The sequence below is a fragment of the Teleopsis dalmanni genome, chromosome 2 (genome assembly GCF_002237135.1).
Source record: "Teleopsis dalmanni isolate 2A chromosome 2, ASM223713v2, whole genome shotgun sequence".
Lineage (NCBI taxonomy): Eukaryota > Metazoa > Arthropoda > Insecta > Diptera > Diopsidae > Teleopsis > Teleopsis dalmanni.
Genome location: NC_051847.1, coordinates 25,827,234 through 25,846,122, shown reverse-complemented (window position 1 = coordinate 25,846,122; position 18,889 = coordinate 25,827,234). Strand labels below are relative to the sequence as shown.

At 26.7% G+C, this 18,889-nt stretch overlaps 1 protein-coding gene across 6 annotated transcripts in view; it reads right to left on the bottom strand.

The window, feature by feature from the left end:
- Positions 1 to 1,262: 1,262 nt before the first annotated feature.
- LOC119678443 (myc box-dependent-interacting protein 1) overlaps positions 1,263 to 18,889 on the bottom strand; it is a 62,365-nt gene continuing 44,738 nt past the window's right edge. Inside the window, exons 2-10 of one of the 6 annotated variants that reach the window (XM_038090267.1) lie at positions 10,797 to 10,932; positions 10,035 to 10,225; positions 9,851 to 9,955; positions 9,614 to 9,784; positions 8,767 to 8,848; positions 8,566 to 8,685; positions 4,613 to 5,110; positions 2,866 to 3,008; positions 1,263 to 1,436 (exon numbers count right to left, since the gene is read on the bottom strand). In XM_038090267.1, coding sequence (XP_037946195.1) covers positions 1,356 to 1,436; positions 2,866 to 3,008; positions 4,613 to 5,110; positions 8,566 to 8,685; positions 8,767 to 8,848; positions 9,614 to 9,784; positions 9,851 to 9,955; positions 10,035 to 10,225; positions 10,797 to 10,932 — 1,527 coding nt within the window. In that variant the 3' untranslated portion in view covers positions 1,263 to 1,355. Of the gene's footprint in view, positions 1,437 to 2,865; positions 3,009 to 4,612; positions 5,111 to 8,230; positions 8,268 to 8,565; positions 8,686 to 8,751; positions 8,849 to 9,613; positions 9,785 to 9,850; positions 9,956 to 10,034; positions 10,226 to 10,796; positions 10,933 to 18,889 lie in introns of those variants that run through there. The other 5 variants (XM_038090266.1, XM_038090268.1, XM_038090270.1 and 2 more) reach the window with 5 other exon arrangements.

Here is an 18,889-nt window from a genome sequence, read left to right as displayed (position 1 = left end):
TCTTATTATTTTTGATTCAGTTACCTTTACACTTCTTTGTTGTTGATTTATGTTGCATATATGACAAGATATACAAAATGATAAGAATGTAACAAATTATTTTTAATATTCAATCATTTTATGGTTTTTGACACAGTTTTAAATAATTAATATATAAATGTACTTACATATACATAAATACATATATATATATATGCATAATTTATAGATTTAGTATATAATAAAACAAGTTTAACATAATATAAATTAATCTTTAGGAAATAATATTATAAATTAATAAATTAATCAAATCAAAAAAAAAAAATAATAAAGAAAAAACGAAAAGAAAACAAAAAACAATTAACAATTTTAGTAAAAATTTGTAGCAAGTTAATGGCTTGTTTGACTGACCCAAAATTGATTTTTATTATCAAATGTAATTTAATATTTAAAAAAAAATTACTTAAAAATTTATTGAAATTTTGTGATTTCTCAACTTGTTACTAAATATTATAAAATTTGTAAAATTAGTATTATTATTTGCCCAAAAAATTCCTGAATACAGGTTGGGGGACTAATTTGATGTTGACTATTAAAATATTTTACACATTATTAAAAATGCCTTAAATATTTCAATAATGGAAAAAATAAATAAATATATTCTATAAACATTTTAGAAATTTTCATATAATAATAAACAATAAGAAAGTTATTATTTGATAAAATTTTTATATGTGTATAATGTATTCATATTCACACAAATCATTTTAATATTTTTATATTTATACATGTATATTTTTAATTTAATTACGTTTTTTTTTTATATAAAAAATCAACAATAACAAAAGTTTTTACTTATTTGTCTAAAGATTCTTCTGTTTTAAATTTCTTTTAAGTGCGTAAATTAACAGTTTTATTGATTAAAAAAATTTTATTATTATAAATTTGGAAGCGCATTTTTAAAAAGGTAGGTCGTTCGAATAAACTTTATTTCCAAACATCAAAAATAATTAATAATTGATTTATAAAATAAAAGCTGCACTTGAAATATTAAGAATATATCATTTTTTTCTTTAAATGTAAATATTACTGACCAAAATAATAGAGAATAATATATATGTATATTAAAATTAAAATATTTTATGTTCAATTTAAATAAAATACAAGTATTTTGATCTGTAGAAAATATACTATGAACGGGTATTTGAAAAAATAACAATTTAATTTGTTTACATTTCTTTCAAATAATTTTTAGTCATTGTTAATAATTACAAAAAATTTCGTTATTTTTTTCTTTTTTTTTTTGATGAATAGATGATGCTTTTGTTGTTGTTTTTATATTATTTTAAAAATTTCTCCTTCTGCTGTATATTGCTTTATATTGGTCTTGTAAAGTTAGCAGGGAAAAGACCTTTCTCATTAGTGCCTTCTTTTTGTCCCATAAGCCATCCTTCTTCCTGTAAATTCGAAATGTAAAACTATGTTCAATGGATATAAGGAAATGTTTACTTATATGTAAAAACATAAAACTAATTATCTACAAACAAATATTTTAATAACTTTTTAAACATTCATTAACTTTTTAAAATCATTCATTATTTGAAAACAAAAAAGGTTATCGTAGATAAGGTTAATGTGGTAGTCGACCTAATTGATCAACTCACTTAGATTCTATGCTTCTGATACCATTGTTTAATGTCAGTTCATCAGTAACTATATTTACTCATAAACCCATTTTGAAGCTCTTCGATAATGCAGGGTGATGTTAATCTTAGCGCTTAACATCTGTGTGAGAGACAAATACATCTGCGATTAAAAAGTCATCCTGCTTTTAGCTAAAGCCCAACAGTTGTAGAAAAACGTTTTCAATATTATTTAATCCATCCTAAGAGTGTGCGCAGTCTGATATTCCTGGTGTAGAGCCATTATGCGCAAGAACGGTTAGCAATATGGGTTGCCATAGATCATATTAACAACCATATAAACTGTATAATATTGATTAACCATACCAAAATACCAAAAAATATGTATGGATAATATCCCATGGCTTTACAAAATTTTATGCTAGTCTTTATAGATATGGATATGCAATCGCAGTATACGAGAAAATAAGATGTTATTTCAAGAAAATTGAAGTACCAGGAGTTTCAAACCCAACTTTAAAAAATGGTTGCTAAATATGTTTTTACTTTTCGTCTTTATTTTCTAGACATATATCACTTACTAAATATATCGGTCGGAAGAATTGTGTTATGCAGACAGTTATGGTCACTTCTAGCAAGAAATTGTTGTTGGTCACATCAAGAGAAAAATTTTTATTAAAATTTGGACACGGCAACGAAGCTTTTTGTAACTCACCACTAGAGTAAAATGAGTGCTAGACAGTAATAAATAATTTAAGAGTAATTGTCTATGTTTTTAATTTAGACACAACCAAAAAGTATAAAAATAGTAATAACGATACATAATTAACAATTGTGATTTGACTGTCTGCATAACATGGCTTCGCGGATATGACCAAAAAGAGCGTAAAAATGACGTGATCATGCATTATACGACAATTTGTATTACATGGCCCAGGTGACTGATTTTGGTTGACTTAAGTGGCGGCAGAACTTCCTCAACTGTCAAAGTAACGCATAGATGTTTAGTGGTTTATGAACTACACACGCTATAATAGGAATATATGTTTCAAATCAAGCTTGCGCGATTGTTAAAGAAGATTTTTTTAAAGATATATGTTTGGGGCATTCTCTACGCTTTTTAGGTGCATGACCCTAATACATATAAATAAATTATAAATAATATATTGATGTAATGGTTATTTTCTAACCTTAACATATTAGTAACTAAATAAGATTGTTTGATAACACTTAATTATTTTACCTGATCCTCAGGGTCATCGTATTCAATAACGCGTATCATGTCACCGATTTCAAAACTCAATTCGTCTACATCTTCCTTAACGTAACCATAAGTAGCTTTCACACGGTAGAGAACACCAGGAGGCAAATCGGCGGTGGTAGCATCTGTGAATAAAAGTTATTTGATTTATATTACAGGATATTGTGAATAGAAAAGATATATCTATTCGAACATTTAAAGTAGTTAAAAAGATGAACATATGTTATTCAACAAACATTTTGTAGTATTAGTTAGTAGCATTTTATTTTTTAGTACGCATACTTGTTAACGAATTGTTCTAACGCAAAAAATTTAGATCAAACAAACAGAAAGTTAAGAAACGATCGCGTTTTTTTTTCAAGCCTGGCTTTGCTGTCATATAAAAAAAACAACACTTAAAGACAAGATAAGCAGAGATCCAGTTAGAGCAAACAAATTCAGTCCATTTATAAAATTAATTAAATGAAAGTGACATTTAAAAACTTGATAATACAAACACCGTTTATACGCGGCATTCATAGGTAATTTAAATTCTTAAAACTTTTGTATCTCGCAGAATTACACGCCACCATAGAAACGTTCCACAACATCTAATTTTCAAAATATTGATGAGGGAGCAATATTATTCTTTTGTTAATGCTATTTACAATACGCCTTTTTGGACTCAAACTTAATAATATGGATATAATTATGTGTACAGAAGATGAAAAAATTATTAGCAAAAATTAATAAAACTATTTTCATTTAATTTTTCATCTAAAAGGAGTTCCACCAACACCGTAAGTTATGCTAAATTATTTTTAAATAGATTTTTGTTTAGATAAATTCGAATTATTGAATATAGAAAGAATAGTTCAGAGACGACAGGAAATAGTATTAAAAAAATTATTTAATTAAATTATAAATTCACCTACACTAAATGTTTAACAATTATTTTAGAAATACATATGATTCTGCGATGCAATTTAGATTTCCCAGTCATGCCAGTTTGAAAATAGATTTTTGTAAAAAAGACTTTTTTGAGCAACTTACTCCATTACGCTATATATCGATATATAATAAATAATTTAGTTTTCAAGATATCAGACTTTAAAGTTGAAAATTTTTAACTGGAAACCATTAATCGCTACCAACTGCCACCATCTAACCCGGCGTTACTCGTCGTTTGTGTAAATAATGACACTAGATGGCGCGTATAGTTTCTTTTTTTTGTTATTTAAACGAAAATATAAAGCTTACAATTTTATACCTCAATAGCTCAAGAAGTAAAAATTGCTTATAATAATAAACGCTAAATGTCACCAAGGTAAAAACCTTACAATCTTAAATCTCGATATCTCAAGAAGTATGCAATATCGGCAAATACCGTATAAGAAAAAGCTGCTCGAAATAGCTGACTACAAAAATCAATCGTAGTATTGACTTGCCCGGGAAATCGGAATTGCGCCGATTCTTCATAGGAAATTATTTGGCACTAGATACTCTAAAATTAATAGAAGTCGGAAGAGATACATTTTTAAAGGCCTTGCTCCCTCAGTGCAATATTAAGTTTTTGATAGGTAAGCTCAAGAAAGTTGTTGCTCATACTTGTTTCTTTTTATTTACTTACCATTAGGGACTTCGTAGATTTGTTCATCATCTTCGAAGGGGTTCTTATTAACTACTTTGCTACTATCTTTGTGTTTATCATTTTGTACATGATTCTGTTTTTGTTTATATAATTCTTTACCTAATGTTTTTTTATTATCCTCAACATTTCCGTTATTTGTTGCTACAGATGTAGCGGTGTTTGTGTTATTGTTGCCATTTTCATTCTCATTTCCATTGCCATTACCATTAAGCTTTTCTGTGGGAATTTGTGGTTGTCCTTTCAGGACCTTTGTTGTACTATTAACGACTTCTTCCGTTGTAGCTGTTTTCGTTGTTGTTGTATTAGCTGTAGTTTTGTCACTTTCAGTTACATTAGCATTTTGACTGTTCAGATGTTTATTTTCGGGATTATCTGTGGTCTCATCATTTTCAGTGGTGGATGTTGTAAGTTGTGTTGCTGGTATGGTGGAATTAGTGGTATTAGTTACTGGTGTATTTTGATATGATGGCTCATTTGTTGATGTTGATGTTGTTGGGCTGCTGGGTGTTGAACCTCCTTTAAGATTCTCTGGTGTTGATTCTGGTGTTGGAGAAATTGAATCAAGTCTAGCTTCTTGCTCCGAGCTTGAAGATGTTGCTGTTCATTTATTTTTTTTATTTCGGATTCGATTTCAATTTTTTTTTCATTTATTATTTATACATTGTTTTTAATGTTCATGTGAAATATTATTAAATATTGAGCATTTTCGATTAGAATCGTTCCAAACAAAAATGTTTAAAGGAAGAAAAACAAGAAAAAAACAAATAAAAACTTAACACATGCACGTTAAAAATATATTAAAAATAAATTTTTATTTTATTTAAATTTTCTTTAACAAAACATGCAAAACATAAAAACATTCCAATTTTTTTCAAGAGTAATAGTTAATGTCATAGTTGGAAAAGAAATTTTCACGAATCTTCAAGATTTAAAGATATAGATAATTACAAGCAGTGCACTTTGTATATATATATATAAATAGATATTACATATATATTATTACATGTATATATTAATTTTATATATTACGTGAATACACGTATGTGGTGCTGTATGTACTAAATTTTATTATATAGTATAAACAGTGTGTCCTATATTAAAGCATATTTAATGTGAATAGCGATTCTTTGGTCTAAGAAACGATATAAATTCTATAGTAAAGGGTTTTAATCAAATAACAGTTTCAGGTTTATCTAACCTGTTATTCTATATTTATGAGCTTGGAAAGTGTTTGGTAAAATCTGATTTTTTAAATATCAATATTTCATTATTGTGATAATATTCTTTTTAAAGATGTTTGGTAAAATAAAGATATCAAAGTAAGAATATAGTTAATTATTAAGATAGTTTATTATTAAATTCACAAATGAAACATATCTTTTCTGTTAACCACACAGAGACGCAGATTTACCTCGTAATTATGAGGCACCAACTACTTTTCAGAAGTACCAGGATGTATAGGAGTGGTTTCTTGATGTCAATCAGTTCAACATACCTAGATGACTAACATTATGTACCTATATTATCTTTTAAAATCATGCTACCTTAATACGTGACATTGTGTATATTACATTTATTTTAGACATATATGAATGACTTATTACAGAAAGATTTCTAAGTTACTTGCAAACAATTTTAACTTAATTTAAAACACTGTCTCCCATCTATATGTACTGCTAGAAGTATCCTTTTGGATTGTTTAAATTATATAAAAATTAAGACAAGTGTGCATAATAACTTAGCGTTTCTGTACTGGTTGTGTCTATCCAATGAGTGACTATTTCTACCTCGAACCCAAACCTCAGAAAAGAAGGATCTGTCTACAATGAACCGTTCACATTTATAGGTATATATATACATATATTTGTATATACATATGTGTGTATTTGTAGAAACATATATGTTATAGTTGCATATATAAAAACTTATATATAGATATTATAGTCATATATTTAATATTAATTGAGATAATGTGTATTTTTAAATGTATGTTAATTTGTTAGCATTTAAAGATTTCATCATATTTTTCAAATTTAGATATATGTAACATATATATAAATACATAATGTACATAAAAAACACCTAAAGTTCGTAGATATCGTAGTATTGCACTTAAATGTATAATTGGGTTCTAACTCAGAAAGTAGTTTAAAGACTAATAGATGAAATTTGTAATTTTATATATTGAAACCGTTGTTATATGAAATGTAAAGGAACTTTTTTCAAACCTGTAATACATATTCTACTTCAAACAACAGAATAAATTAAAGATTTTCAATCATTGAAAGAACTTTTCATGACGAAAAAATATTTACTATACAATATTTAAACTATAATCAATACATTTAATTATTAAATTTAAATAATTATATTATATTAGTACGAACATTCTTCTATCTTACAACACCAAACATTTTCATAGGTTTGTTGGAACCACCAGTTATAAGTTAGTACATCTTATGCACAATTATATTATCTATACTCCTTTAAAACCATATCGCAGTAACTATACTCTATGCAAATGGATCCCATTCTTAAATGGAATTATTATTATTGGAATGCTTTATTGTTTGTAATTAATAAGTTTAAATATTAAGTATATAAATTATATTCTAATTGCTAAAAACTGAAAATAGTTTCATACAGAATGATAATATTTAAAATTAAAAATTAGTATATAAATATTTATCATTTATGAACAACTTAATAAATAGTATATTTAGTGCTGTCAGCTTAAATATTATATTAATAACTAAAAGATTAATTGCTCATATCAAAGATAAATTATTTCATCTTTATTTGAATTAATTTCCAATTCACAGAATTTGGTATATATTAATATTGTATTAACAGTTATACTTACAGATTAAACCTCAGTGATATAAAGTGCTCTAACATACTAAGCTTGGAGGAGGATATAACCGAGCTATGTTAAAAATGTTGTTTTTATATTAGTATAAATAAATGGAGTTCTGTTGGTTATAATAGAAAAATTTTATATCTGAAGTATTTTAATAAATTTTTCTTCTTAACAAAAACAAATGTTCTGTTAAGTGTTTTTTAATATAAGCCACTAACTAAACTAACTAACTTAAAGTTGATGGTGATTGCTTATTTTTGTGGATTTAATAAATACAAAAATTAGATCCTAAGATACACTTCTGTGATACTCCAGATGTTCAAAAAAAACTGTTATTGCTCTTTGATAATAATTCACAAATTATTAATATTGTATTATTTCTAAATTGGTATAAAAATTTTCCACAGTGATTATAATTGTTAATATTTTAAAATAATGAAAAATTTAGAAATACTTTTTTTAGTTATTTATACTAACATATAAAAGTAATTACAGAATTTTCTCTTTTTTGTCTAGATCAATGCTTTACAAGGATAAATTTCAAAATTATTTGCAACTTTAACTAATTTTTTTTTAAAAATTAATAAGCTGCAACTTCTTACCATTTTTTATACTTCAAATAGTTTTTAAGCCAAGGACGACTCACGTCTCTAATGGCCAACTAAGTAAGAAATAGTTTTTAAACTCTTTTTCCAATACTTAAATTAATTATAATAATAAATATAATGGCTGACAGCAATAAATAATAATTAAATAAGTTATTAAAAAAATTTAAATATTTTTATGCATATTAAATATTAGTAAATGTTGGTATTTGATATATGCATATGCAAATTAAAAACATAAGTTTATAAATATTTTAATTTTGAAATATACAATTCCAATTGATTTAAGCTTAATAATATGTATGAATCGAATTTTTACAGTTTTTAAGCAATTAAAATTTTTATTAAAAAGCAAAAATAGAAAAAAAAATATATTAAAAACAATTAATTAAACAACTCATTTCGTAAAAATAAAAATCAAATAATAATACTTAAAGGTAGTTTTTTTAAAATTATTGTATATTGTTGTTGTATGTTTAGTTTAAAATTTTAAATTGTATTTGTATTTCACAAATACACATTGAAAAAAACAACAACAGCGGCAGCTATAGGAGCATCAGTAGTAACCTTTTTTTTCTTATACTTACGACTGTTAATGTTACTGGAACCGTTGGTTGTAATTTGATTCTGATAATTGCTGTTGACATTTGCATTATTCAATGGCTTTACTGGAGATTGTACTGGACTTGAAGATTTGATAGGATTCGCTAAAAAAAAAATTACTCGTTTAGTTATCAGTGTTTAGGTAGGTAAATCAGTACTATAAAACTTACTATCCATAAACTTACTGGCTTGTTTTCGGAGTGTGTTGGAACCGCGTTGTGACTCTGTTGCCAATTTATCCACTATTGCTTCCAATTCAGAGTAGATCTGTAAATATATACAAATGTATATTTAGTTATAAAATTTAATTTTAGTTATATATGTTATGTTAGGTAAAAACTTTTCGGCGAATTTTTGTTCTTTTATATGTTAATTCTTTTACCTTTTATCATTGATAGGTAAAATTATATGATTATTGATGCAAATTTTATTAAAACTGATTAATCAAATATTTGTAAATTGAATATTTTCATTTTCAGAAGTTGATCAATATATTTTACAATTACTGCAATTAGAAGTTACTGACCGTTCGGTTTCTTTTGTTCTGAAAGTGTGGGTCTCTGGTCGACCAATAATTGATAAGGATGATGAAAAAGCAGAATAATAGAAAAAAGGCGCCAAATTGATGAAGAGAAAAGAAGCTATGTTTTATATTATGTACTGTATTTATACTGTGCTTTGTACTAGCACGTACACCTTTTTTTGGCAATTTTTAAAAAAACTTTGGAACTTTATAAGGGACTCACAAAATAAACTCGAACTTGAATTGACCAATTTTTTATTGAAGTGAAATTGGACCAAAAGTGGTGTCTGAGAAGCACATCAATCGGTTCCGTAAATTTAAAACAGTGCGATTTTATGATATAGAAATTCTGGTAACAATTTTAGTCACTTTTGATTAAAATCGCCGAATACTTTTAATCCAACCCAACATTATGTTTTAATAGATTATTTTAAAATCAAAATTATATTATAAATTAAGAGTAATACTTAAATCTTTATTATTAAATGCAAATAAATATATTATGTTACCTTAGATGTTTCATTGTGGAAGAGTTGTTCTGTGGCAAAAAGTGTTTGCAAGTTTGTTACCAAAAATAATATTCTTGAGTCGTATAGCGCTGGTAATTCGTCATGTAATTCAGTATTTAGAATTTCATATGTGCGACGAGCTTCTTCCAATTGTTCACGACCTTTTGTTAGCTAAATATTACAAAGTTAAATAAAATTAAATAGAGTTGTTGATTTTTCTTAGTAATAGTTATATACTTTAACATCGTCCTTGCGCTTGTTAGCATTTGCCTGCAAATTTTGGAACGAATGGCGTTGCCCATCATAATCAATTAATTTTCTATTACGTTTTTCAATTTTTTTCTAAATTAAAAAAATAAATAAATTTTTTAAAAATATTATATATATAATTATTTTTTAATATAATTTCTTAATTTATTACCTTCATTTCTGGAAATTGTCCAGTATATGTGTTAAGTGGTATCAAAACTTGATCACCAAGTTTGTGTGCAAAGTCTTGCCAAAGGCTTTCTGATGCACCAGTCTGTGCTTGTAGCGCATCAAAACCGGACCAATGAGGCTCATAAATTTCAGAAATAGCATCCATCAAAGATTTGGAAGCAGTTTGAACAGCTATTATGAATGAATTGCAAATATATGAAGTTTTTTATAAGTGTATACAGTGAAAGCTCTCTTAAGTGAACACTGACAGAATCAGAATGGAGAGAATTTTCAGTTAAGAGAACCATTTGTTTAAAAGAAAGTACTTATAGTACGTTCCCATCGGCTTAGTTAAAATAGTTTATTAAATTTATGTTGCTAATAAAATTTGATTAATTTGAATTTATGTATTTTAGTGTCCAAACCTCCAGTTACCTACTAATTGGAATTTTGTTACTGTCATGGCTCCATAGTCACTTTCATGGCTATTGACCTATGTACACGGTGTATTGTCCAATGACAATATCCAGACATAGCTAATGCTTTTTAACTTATAAATTAACTTATGCCAGTGGAAACGACCAAATCTTAATTTGATTAACATAAATTGATTAATCTGCAGTGGGAACATGGTGTTTAGATAAAAAACTAAAAGTAAGGATTAATAACATAGCATTATCCATAAAGATGCTCACTTAGAAAGGTGTTCGCTTAATAGAGCTTTCATTATATGTACTAAATGTAAGGATTCATATTGTTATACCTCTAATACATCTGATATAGTTGTTGAATTCTTTTTGTAATTTATTAGCATGAGTTTGTTGGCGATTGAAATTATTTAAATGGTCATCGAATATTTCATCTGCAGTTCGATCAACTTTACCCAAATTTTGTAAAAGCTGAAAATAGAATAAATAAATTGAAAAATTAATAAAACTTAGTTACTATATAAGTTTTCATGTAATTGCAAAATATGTAATCAATGTAATGAGTAATGAAATGTAACATATCTAATGTTACATATTTAATCAAATCTTTAAGGAAAAAGATAATAATATTAAAATGTTAAAGATTGTTTAAGAAATAATATTTTAATATTATTTGTTAGCATATTTTTTTTTATTAATATTATAAAAATATCTGTGGTTGTAAAACCCTTTGGTGATAATAACTATTGTGAATAACTATCTACTCTGAGGAAGTATCGAACAATTCTTTACCTTCAAGTGTGAATGTTAAGTTGAATTCTGTAAAATGGTTTGTTTCATTATAATTATAATCTTCACACAAATAATGTTGCCAATGTCTTCAGAACAACTTATTGTTCTAATAACATGATTTTTTTATTGCTAAGCTCAGAGAAGATAGGTCTTAGAATAGGGGAATAAGGTAATGAGAAATTTAAGTAGTTTGGTGCAATAGCGTCTAACTAACCTAAACACATTGGTAGGATATAACCAGAATAATAGAAGTTGGGGTTAAGTTTATGTGTGTATAATTTAAAAGATGGATATATATATTTCTGCTATCTGCTATATATACATCTGCAGTTTGTACACGTATCAAGAATAAACTAATTAATCCTAGACAAATAACTGCAGATGTAGCAGATTGCTACATCTTAATCTTAGCTTAGCCATAATAATTACTTGTGCCAGAAAGGCATACCTCGGAAGAAATTTTTTTTCTTTCGGCGAAAACTGTTGAATATTGATTTGCTAAGCATATGAGATCTCGAAGAAGATACTGCTTTGGTGTGAGGAGCTAATAGCCTGGTATTCGGTTTTATGATTGTTTCTTTCGCTGCGAAAGTTCTCGATATATTTGGGATATAAAAACAAAAAAAAATTGGTTTAATAATTATTAAATTAAATTAAATTATTTACCAATAGTCACTAAGGTGGTGTACACATGTAGTAAGCGCCAAATTTTAATACATTGGATATATAGGATACTCCACCATACATTTCTAATACATTCTAATACATAATAGGTTGTTAATTTTTTATTTTCACTAATTTTAATTGTTTGAAAGCCTTGCCTCTTGCTTTTCAACATTTATAATCAATCCAAATACTTTTAGGGGAGAAATTAATTATAAGATTACTTTCCTTGTCGTTTGGAAATTTTATTATCTCACACATGTCACGTCTATTTAGCGTAGAATTCTTTTGTAATGCGTTATTTGAGTTGTTGTTAAACGCAAGTATTTAGACACACAACCCATATTAACCCATTTTAGAAATTAAAATTGAAAAATTAATGGTTTATCAATTTCTTCGTCTGGTTTTAATGCACTTAACTTATTAGTGCATTAGCATTATTAATTTTTATTAGATTCGTTGGGGTAGATATTAATATATAGAAAATATTGATTTGGTCGAGATGTTAAAAATAATTCTACACTAGATCGAGTAGCTTCCTTCCATTTCAATTACATGTATATTGTATTATATTGAAAAGAAAAATAAATAAATAATAAAAATAAATAAATAATAAAAATAAAAAAAAAATAATAAAAATATATAAAAATCAACAAATAATTAATTTCAATTGTTTTTTTTGTTTTTAATTCATTTAATTATTTTTGAAATGTATTTTCGTGTATTTGTATAGCTTTTTAAAGTACACAATGTGACGTCATACGTAAGTGGAACACACGTAACTGCAATTAACCTTGTGATTAGCTATAATTTCGAATTAACTGACTGATAAATGTATCTTATGATAACATTTATTATGACTGAGAGTTAAATAAAAATTAACGTCAGCTTATTTTTTCACAAAATTTGGCGGAAAATATGATACAAACTCATAAGATACAGACTAAAATCGAATAAAATTAAACAATAAAAATTGTACGAATTGCACATTGAATAGATTTGCCGGAAAAGGTCAATGATTGCTATAATGTTTACAAATACGAAAATGTATCTGAAGTAAACAACAATAACAGTTACTAAAAGAATCTCTATAAAGCATAAAATTTATATTATTATTACGTATATTATTGTAAGATATGAGAAAAAGAACGTAGTAGATATTTTATAGAAATACTTGTTTATTGTTTATATAATTTATAAACCAAAATGCGTACTCAGCATAAAATGGGAAGAGTTTTATGATACCGATTTGTATAGGTACAACAAGTCTATGTGAAGATACCGAAGTACTTTACTAAGCAGTTAAAATATTTTAAACAATAACTGATGGCCTTTTAAATGGAAATACTATATAAAATGTTGTTGAATTATTTGATGAATTGCTTTTCAAAACTGTTGACAATAAAATAGTTTATATGTCTGTCTTACTTTTGGTAGTCATATATATAAAAACAATAACAATTTTTTTTACTTATAGTTAAATTAAATGTATAACCAAGCGAGCTTGTATATTGGTTCAGTATTTTATTTTCTAAATAATATAGTCTTCTCTCATTAGCACTTCTTAATACAGACTAGTAAGTACACGTATAAACTGCACTGACCTTCAAATCAGTCAAACAAAATTATTGTGTATAAATTTTAAAGTTAAAAGTAAAAAAGTATATACTCGTATATTATATATAAATGTATATACAATACTCAGTTATACTATAGACATTTGTCAACTTTACGCCTAAACACCCATGTCGTTGCTACACAATGTAAAACTCTCACGCATTTCGAACATAAGCAATAACCCATAGAACACAAATAAGCGAATATCTTGTATCTTTAAGGTAAATTTATGTATTTGTTGTTATTTTTCAATATATATTATTGCATTACGTAAAAAGCTGAAAATTGAAGAAATCATTTGTGAATTGTGGTTGTGAAGCGGTTGAGGCAGCACCGCGTCAAAGATTTTAAAGAAAAGCGTCAAGATGGAGAATTGCATCAGTTACATGTGCTTTACTGATTGTTGATGGCCTCAATACACCTACGAAAGTTTTCTTGGCATTTTTTTTTTTTCATAAAAATGTATATTTAATATTTACTTTAAAGCAATTTTTATACCAAATAAATTATTAAAAAAAAATATGTTAAAAACACATTCACAAAATATTTACTTTATTATGCGTTAAGCATGAGAATATTTCATTAATAACATATATATTCCTATATAGTACATTAATTGATTTTGTATTGTTTTATATCAAATACTATAATGCTTGTCTCTCAGTTTATTCGTGTCGAACCCTGTTTTCACATATGAGGCTTTGATGACCGAGCGTTCGGCGAGATTTCAATTTCACAACATCCAGCTTTGGCTGGAAATGGTCTCATTCACCAATATTGGAGAACTTATTCAGCAATAAGTTTGGAGACCTCAAAATCCACAAAGCGTTAATTTCAAAGATAGCAGCCCTATCACTAAACTCAGGCCAATTCCCTACCGCAACTGAACTTAACACTTATTAAAAACAATAACATACAAGAAATAGAAATCGATCTGATCTTATAATGACGATAACTGCCTGTTCACGGTTACGATTTGGATTCTAGAACGTTAATACTTTATATGAAACGAAAAAACATATCTTATGTTCTTACCGATTAGCAATCCTGAAAATTGTCAATAAAAGAATTTATTCCTTCTTATAGACAAAAATGGACAATCTAAGTGGAAATGAATGATTGTTTCTTCTTTTACATCTTGAACAATAAATTTCATAAGAAATAGGCAGTTTCTTTTCGCAAGTATCTATGCAGTAATAGCTTGAAAGATCTGCATTGAAGTTTGTAACTGCAAGCCGCAACAAGCTTTCATGAGTTCTTTTGATCTGTTCTTATTTTGTGAGGGCCGGTCGACCGAAATATTATACGTGTTGTTAGTAACTTCCACCTGTTATTAGCTAGCCAAAAAAAATGGTTGGCTCTTCAAAGAGCCTTGGTACATCCGAACAAACGACATGCTAAGAGACCTTAGAATAGACCCGATCAACAAATACATAAGGGATAGAGCCGAAAATTGACAGGCTATCCTACTTACTACTATCTAATCTTTGAATAATCACTCTCCGCACGGGGAGGTACGCTGATCTTAGATCAATCACTGAATAATCATGAAGCTTATAGGCAATACATAAATTAGTCAATGAGATGGGTGGGACCCTGCAGTACCCCCAGTTATCAGAGTAAAAGTGCAGTTGCGCTGACTCGAAAAAAGGATCAACATACATACATACAATAGTTTAATATTTTCTGTATGATCTATATGAATGACCAGAATTTAATAATTAGTACAGATTATTTCTTGTAAGGCTTGAGGTATTAATATAGCAAATAATTGTTGTATTTGTGAGGCTTAACGGATCTGCCAATCATCCCCTGCAATTAACCAACAGCTTATTAATGAAATATAATATTTTTAATAGCTTAGTTTTTTTTATGATAGTGGATGAGTTTCATACACCAAGTAGTACATCGCTACTTAGATGGTCTCTTGTGCTATATTATTCTTGCGATGATATCAATTATTCTTCTTTAAATTATAAATATTCTATATTACATTTTCAATTTACGTACATACATTTATTATACTTCACACAGTTATTATTTCTCAAAAGGTTGTAATGCATAAAAAATTCTTTATTGCAGCTCAACGTTTAGTTCTTAAAAAAAGGTTACACAAACATATGATAAAATATGCTAAACTGAGCATAAAAGCATACTTAATCGTAAAGGATTTTCAACGTTAAAGGATGTCATTACATCTCAACTATTTATTGTATGAGAATATGAGAGCTTGACAACCTTGTAATACATTTGCGATGAAATGAAAACTAATATGTAACATATGATTTGCACCATAAGTGACTGTGCATAATATTGCTTTCAATATATGAGGTTAAAAGGTTAAATGGTTCATAAAAGCATTTTTTTTTGGATAAGTTTTTAATAGTTTTTCAAAATAAAATTTTACATAACTTTTTAGAAATACCTTTAAACACTTATTTCAGTTTCTAAAAATTAAAAAAACAAAAATTATAAACAAATTGTTATGATAAAATTTTTATCTGCATTGAGGTCGCTTATCTTATTACGGTTTATCCAAATAAAAAAGCTTTTAGATAATAAAAAAGACAATATTTACTTATTTTTCATTAACATAAAATTCGTATTTACTTAAAAAATGTTAATAGACAGACAAGCATGCAAAATATTTGTACAAAAACAAATAGATTGGTATATTGTAGTAACTTATTTCCTAATAAAGGGTTATTTTTGTTAGACAATAACTTCTTTATGAGTACAATAAGGAAGTACAATTTATTATATACATATGTATCTCAAAAAATTATAAAAAAGTTAAAGTAACTTTAAAAGGTATTTATACTTCTTTAATTTTTTGAAATTCTTCTATATATATTTATAAACTTCCAACTGTTTTAGTTGTTCAAAACGATTATCGTCTGACATATAACAACATAATATTTTGGAGAAGAATTTTTGTCATTAATCGATAGCTTATCTTTGAATTCTCATATATTTACATCTTTGATATATAAGATATTAATATACCTTTTTTTAAAAATATTTGTCGAGATACTTTACATAACGTATTCTATGGAGGTTTGCGAACAAGGACTCAGATCTGGAAAAAACATCCTATGGGTGCAATTTGTATAATGTGGCGATTGGTGTCACTTTTTCTATAATAACACTTTTATTATTTATATTTAAGGATATTTTTTTTCGTCATTTTATTCTTAAAATGGACAATATTGAGTGATACAACGCTATTGAGTGTTATTAAATATATATATTATATACAGACCAGCAATGACCTGAAAAAGGACAGTTCAGCAGGAGACGGACAAATAGTTTAACAAGTTGAGAGTAATAGCACAAAATAGAAACCAGTGGAAAATTTTTATAGACTCTTTAAGCTTCTAATGGAGTATGCAAATAATATTTATTAAATATGTATTTATAATACAGTGATACAATATTCATTAAAGATGGAATATTTCTTTTCAATGTAATCGATATTGTATTAGATCGTAGGCATGCTAAAACATAGATGCCATAATTTATCCTCCTGGTTATGGCATTATTTTCCTTTGCTGGTTGCAGTCTATTCAAAAGACTGCCTCTTTATCCTTGAAGTAATTAAATCATGTTTCTTAAATGGTTATATATTATCTCACATTAAAAATCGTTTTTATCACTTTTAAATAGGTTTAAATATTATTCTGAATCATCAACTTACGGCTTGATTCGTCTCTAAGCTAACATAATGTCAAGCTAACAGTTATTGCTAACGGTATACCAATTGGCATATCTCTCACAACTTTAATTTGGAGTTATTTACAAGAATTTGGTATTTTTACGAACGTATTCAAACTCGGTGTTTCAACAAATGATGACTGAGTCTCCACAGTATGTATCAATCTATATTATGCACTAGTACTTTTTCCCCAAGAGCGATGTTTAATCGACAATTGAAACTTTTCAGTAATTTTTTATTCATTCTTTTATAATTATCAAAAGTGGTTTCATGATTTAGATATTAGGATTTGTTAAGTAATGATGGAAATGTCATATAATTTAACATATATTTTAAGAAGGTTGGTCATTTAAAATACCGAAATAGGCACCACATATATCAAATCATAATTTGATAGGCTCTGCCTACCTAATATTCCATAACCCAAACAAGGTTTTCGATGTTATGACGTCAGTCCGTTTAGTTCTTTTAGAAACTAATATTCAACTTTCATGTAATTTTTTTGTTGGTCATCACAGAAAGATAAACTACAGATATGAGAGTTTTTTTCCTAAATCATTTTTATTACACTGATAAGAAAAGTAAACTGCATCTTAACTATATATAATAGCAGATACCAAATATTAATAAACTGAGGCGAATAATATATAATATCTTTGCTCTGTCAATCAAGTCCACGTGCGCAGATTCTCGAGGCCTATACAATCCAAGCCGGTTCTCATATAATAAATTATATTGTTAATTTAATAAAGCAAAAATTAATACACATATATTTTTATATATATATTGCATAATCATATTATATTATTAAGTTACATTTTTAAACTTAACTAATATCTTACTTATTCATTTCACATATTTTTTTATTTATAATTCTAGTAACAATATACTTGACTTTACACATGTAAAGTTAAATCTAGAGTACATCAAATGTATGAGTAAAATAAGAAATTTGAAAATATGCTAAAAGACATCAAAAAATTTATATATGTATCTATATATAATATAAACATATTTTTATAATTTCTACACACACAATTTTTAGAACTTGTTTGTTCTATATAATGTGCCAAAAATAATTTTATATAGTGCAATCAAAGTCAGCAAATGAAGCTGTCTAGCAATTTCAAATAGTCGGCATAGATAACAATATGTAGGTAGATTATTTAAAGATAATAAATAAACAGATATGATAAATCCAAAATTTATAAAATTGGAATTTTATAATAAAATTACATTAATTTTGAGGCCCCAAAAAACACTATAGATAAGTCATAGAATGAATACAATATCCATATAAACGGTATTTGGGTATAAGTATTTGGGAAAAGCCTAACTAGAGACCCTCCTGTAGCACAAAAGATCAATCATGGTCACAGTGCTCCGCTCCGTCGGGAGCTAGTACCCCGTTTATTCATAACTAGAGACCCAAAATTTGATCTGAATTGATTTGTGTTACAAGCTGATAGAATATATATGATCTTTTGGAAAAACCTTAACACGATTACACTATTGTATGTTGGTGGCATTTATAAGAATCTGATTTCATCTTATAGTGAAAAATTATATTGTTAATCAATTGACATTTTTTGTAATAATTTTGCTTTAAAAAATATTAAAATATTGTAATGATTTGTAATA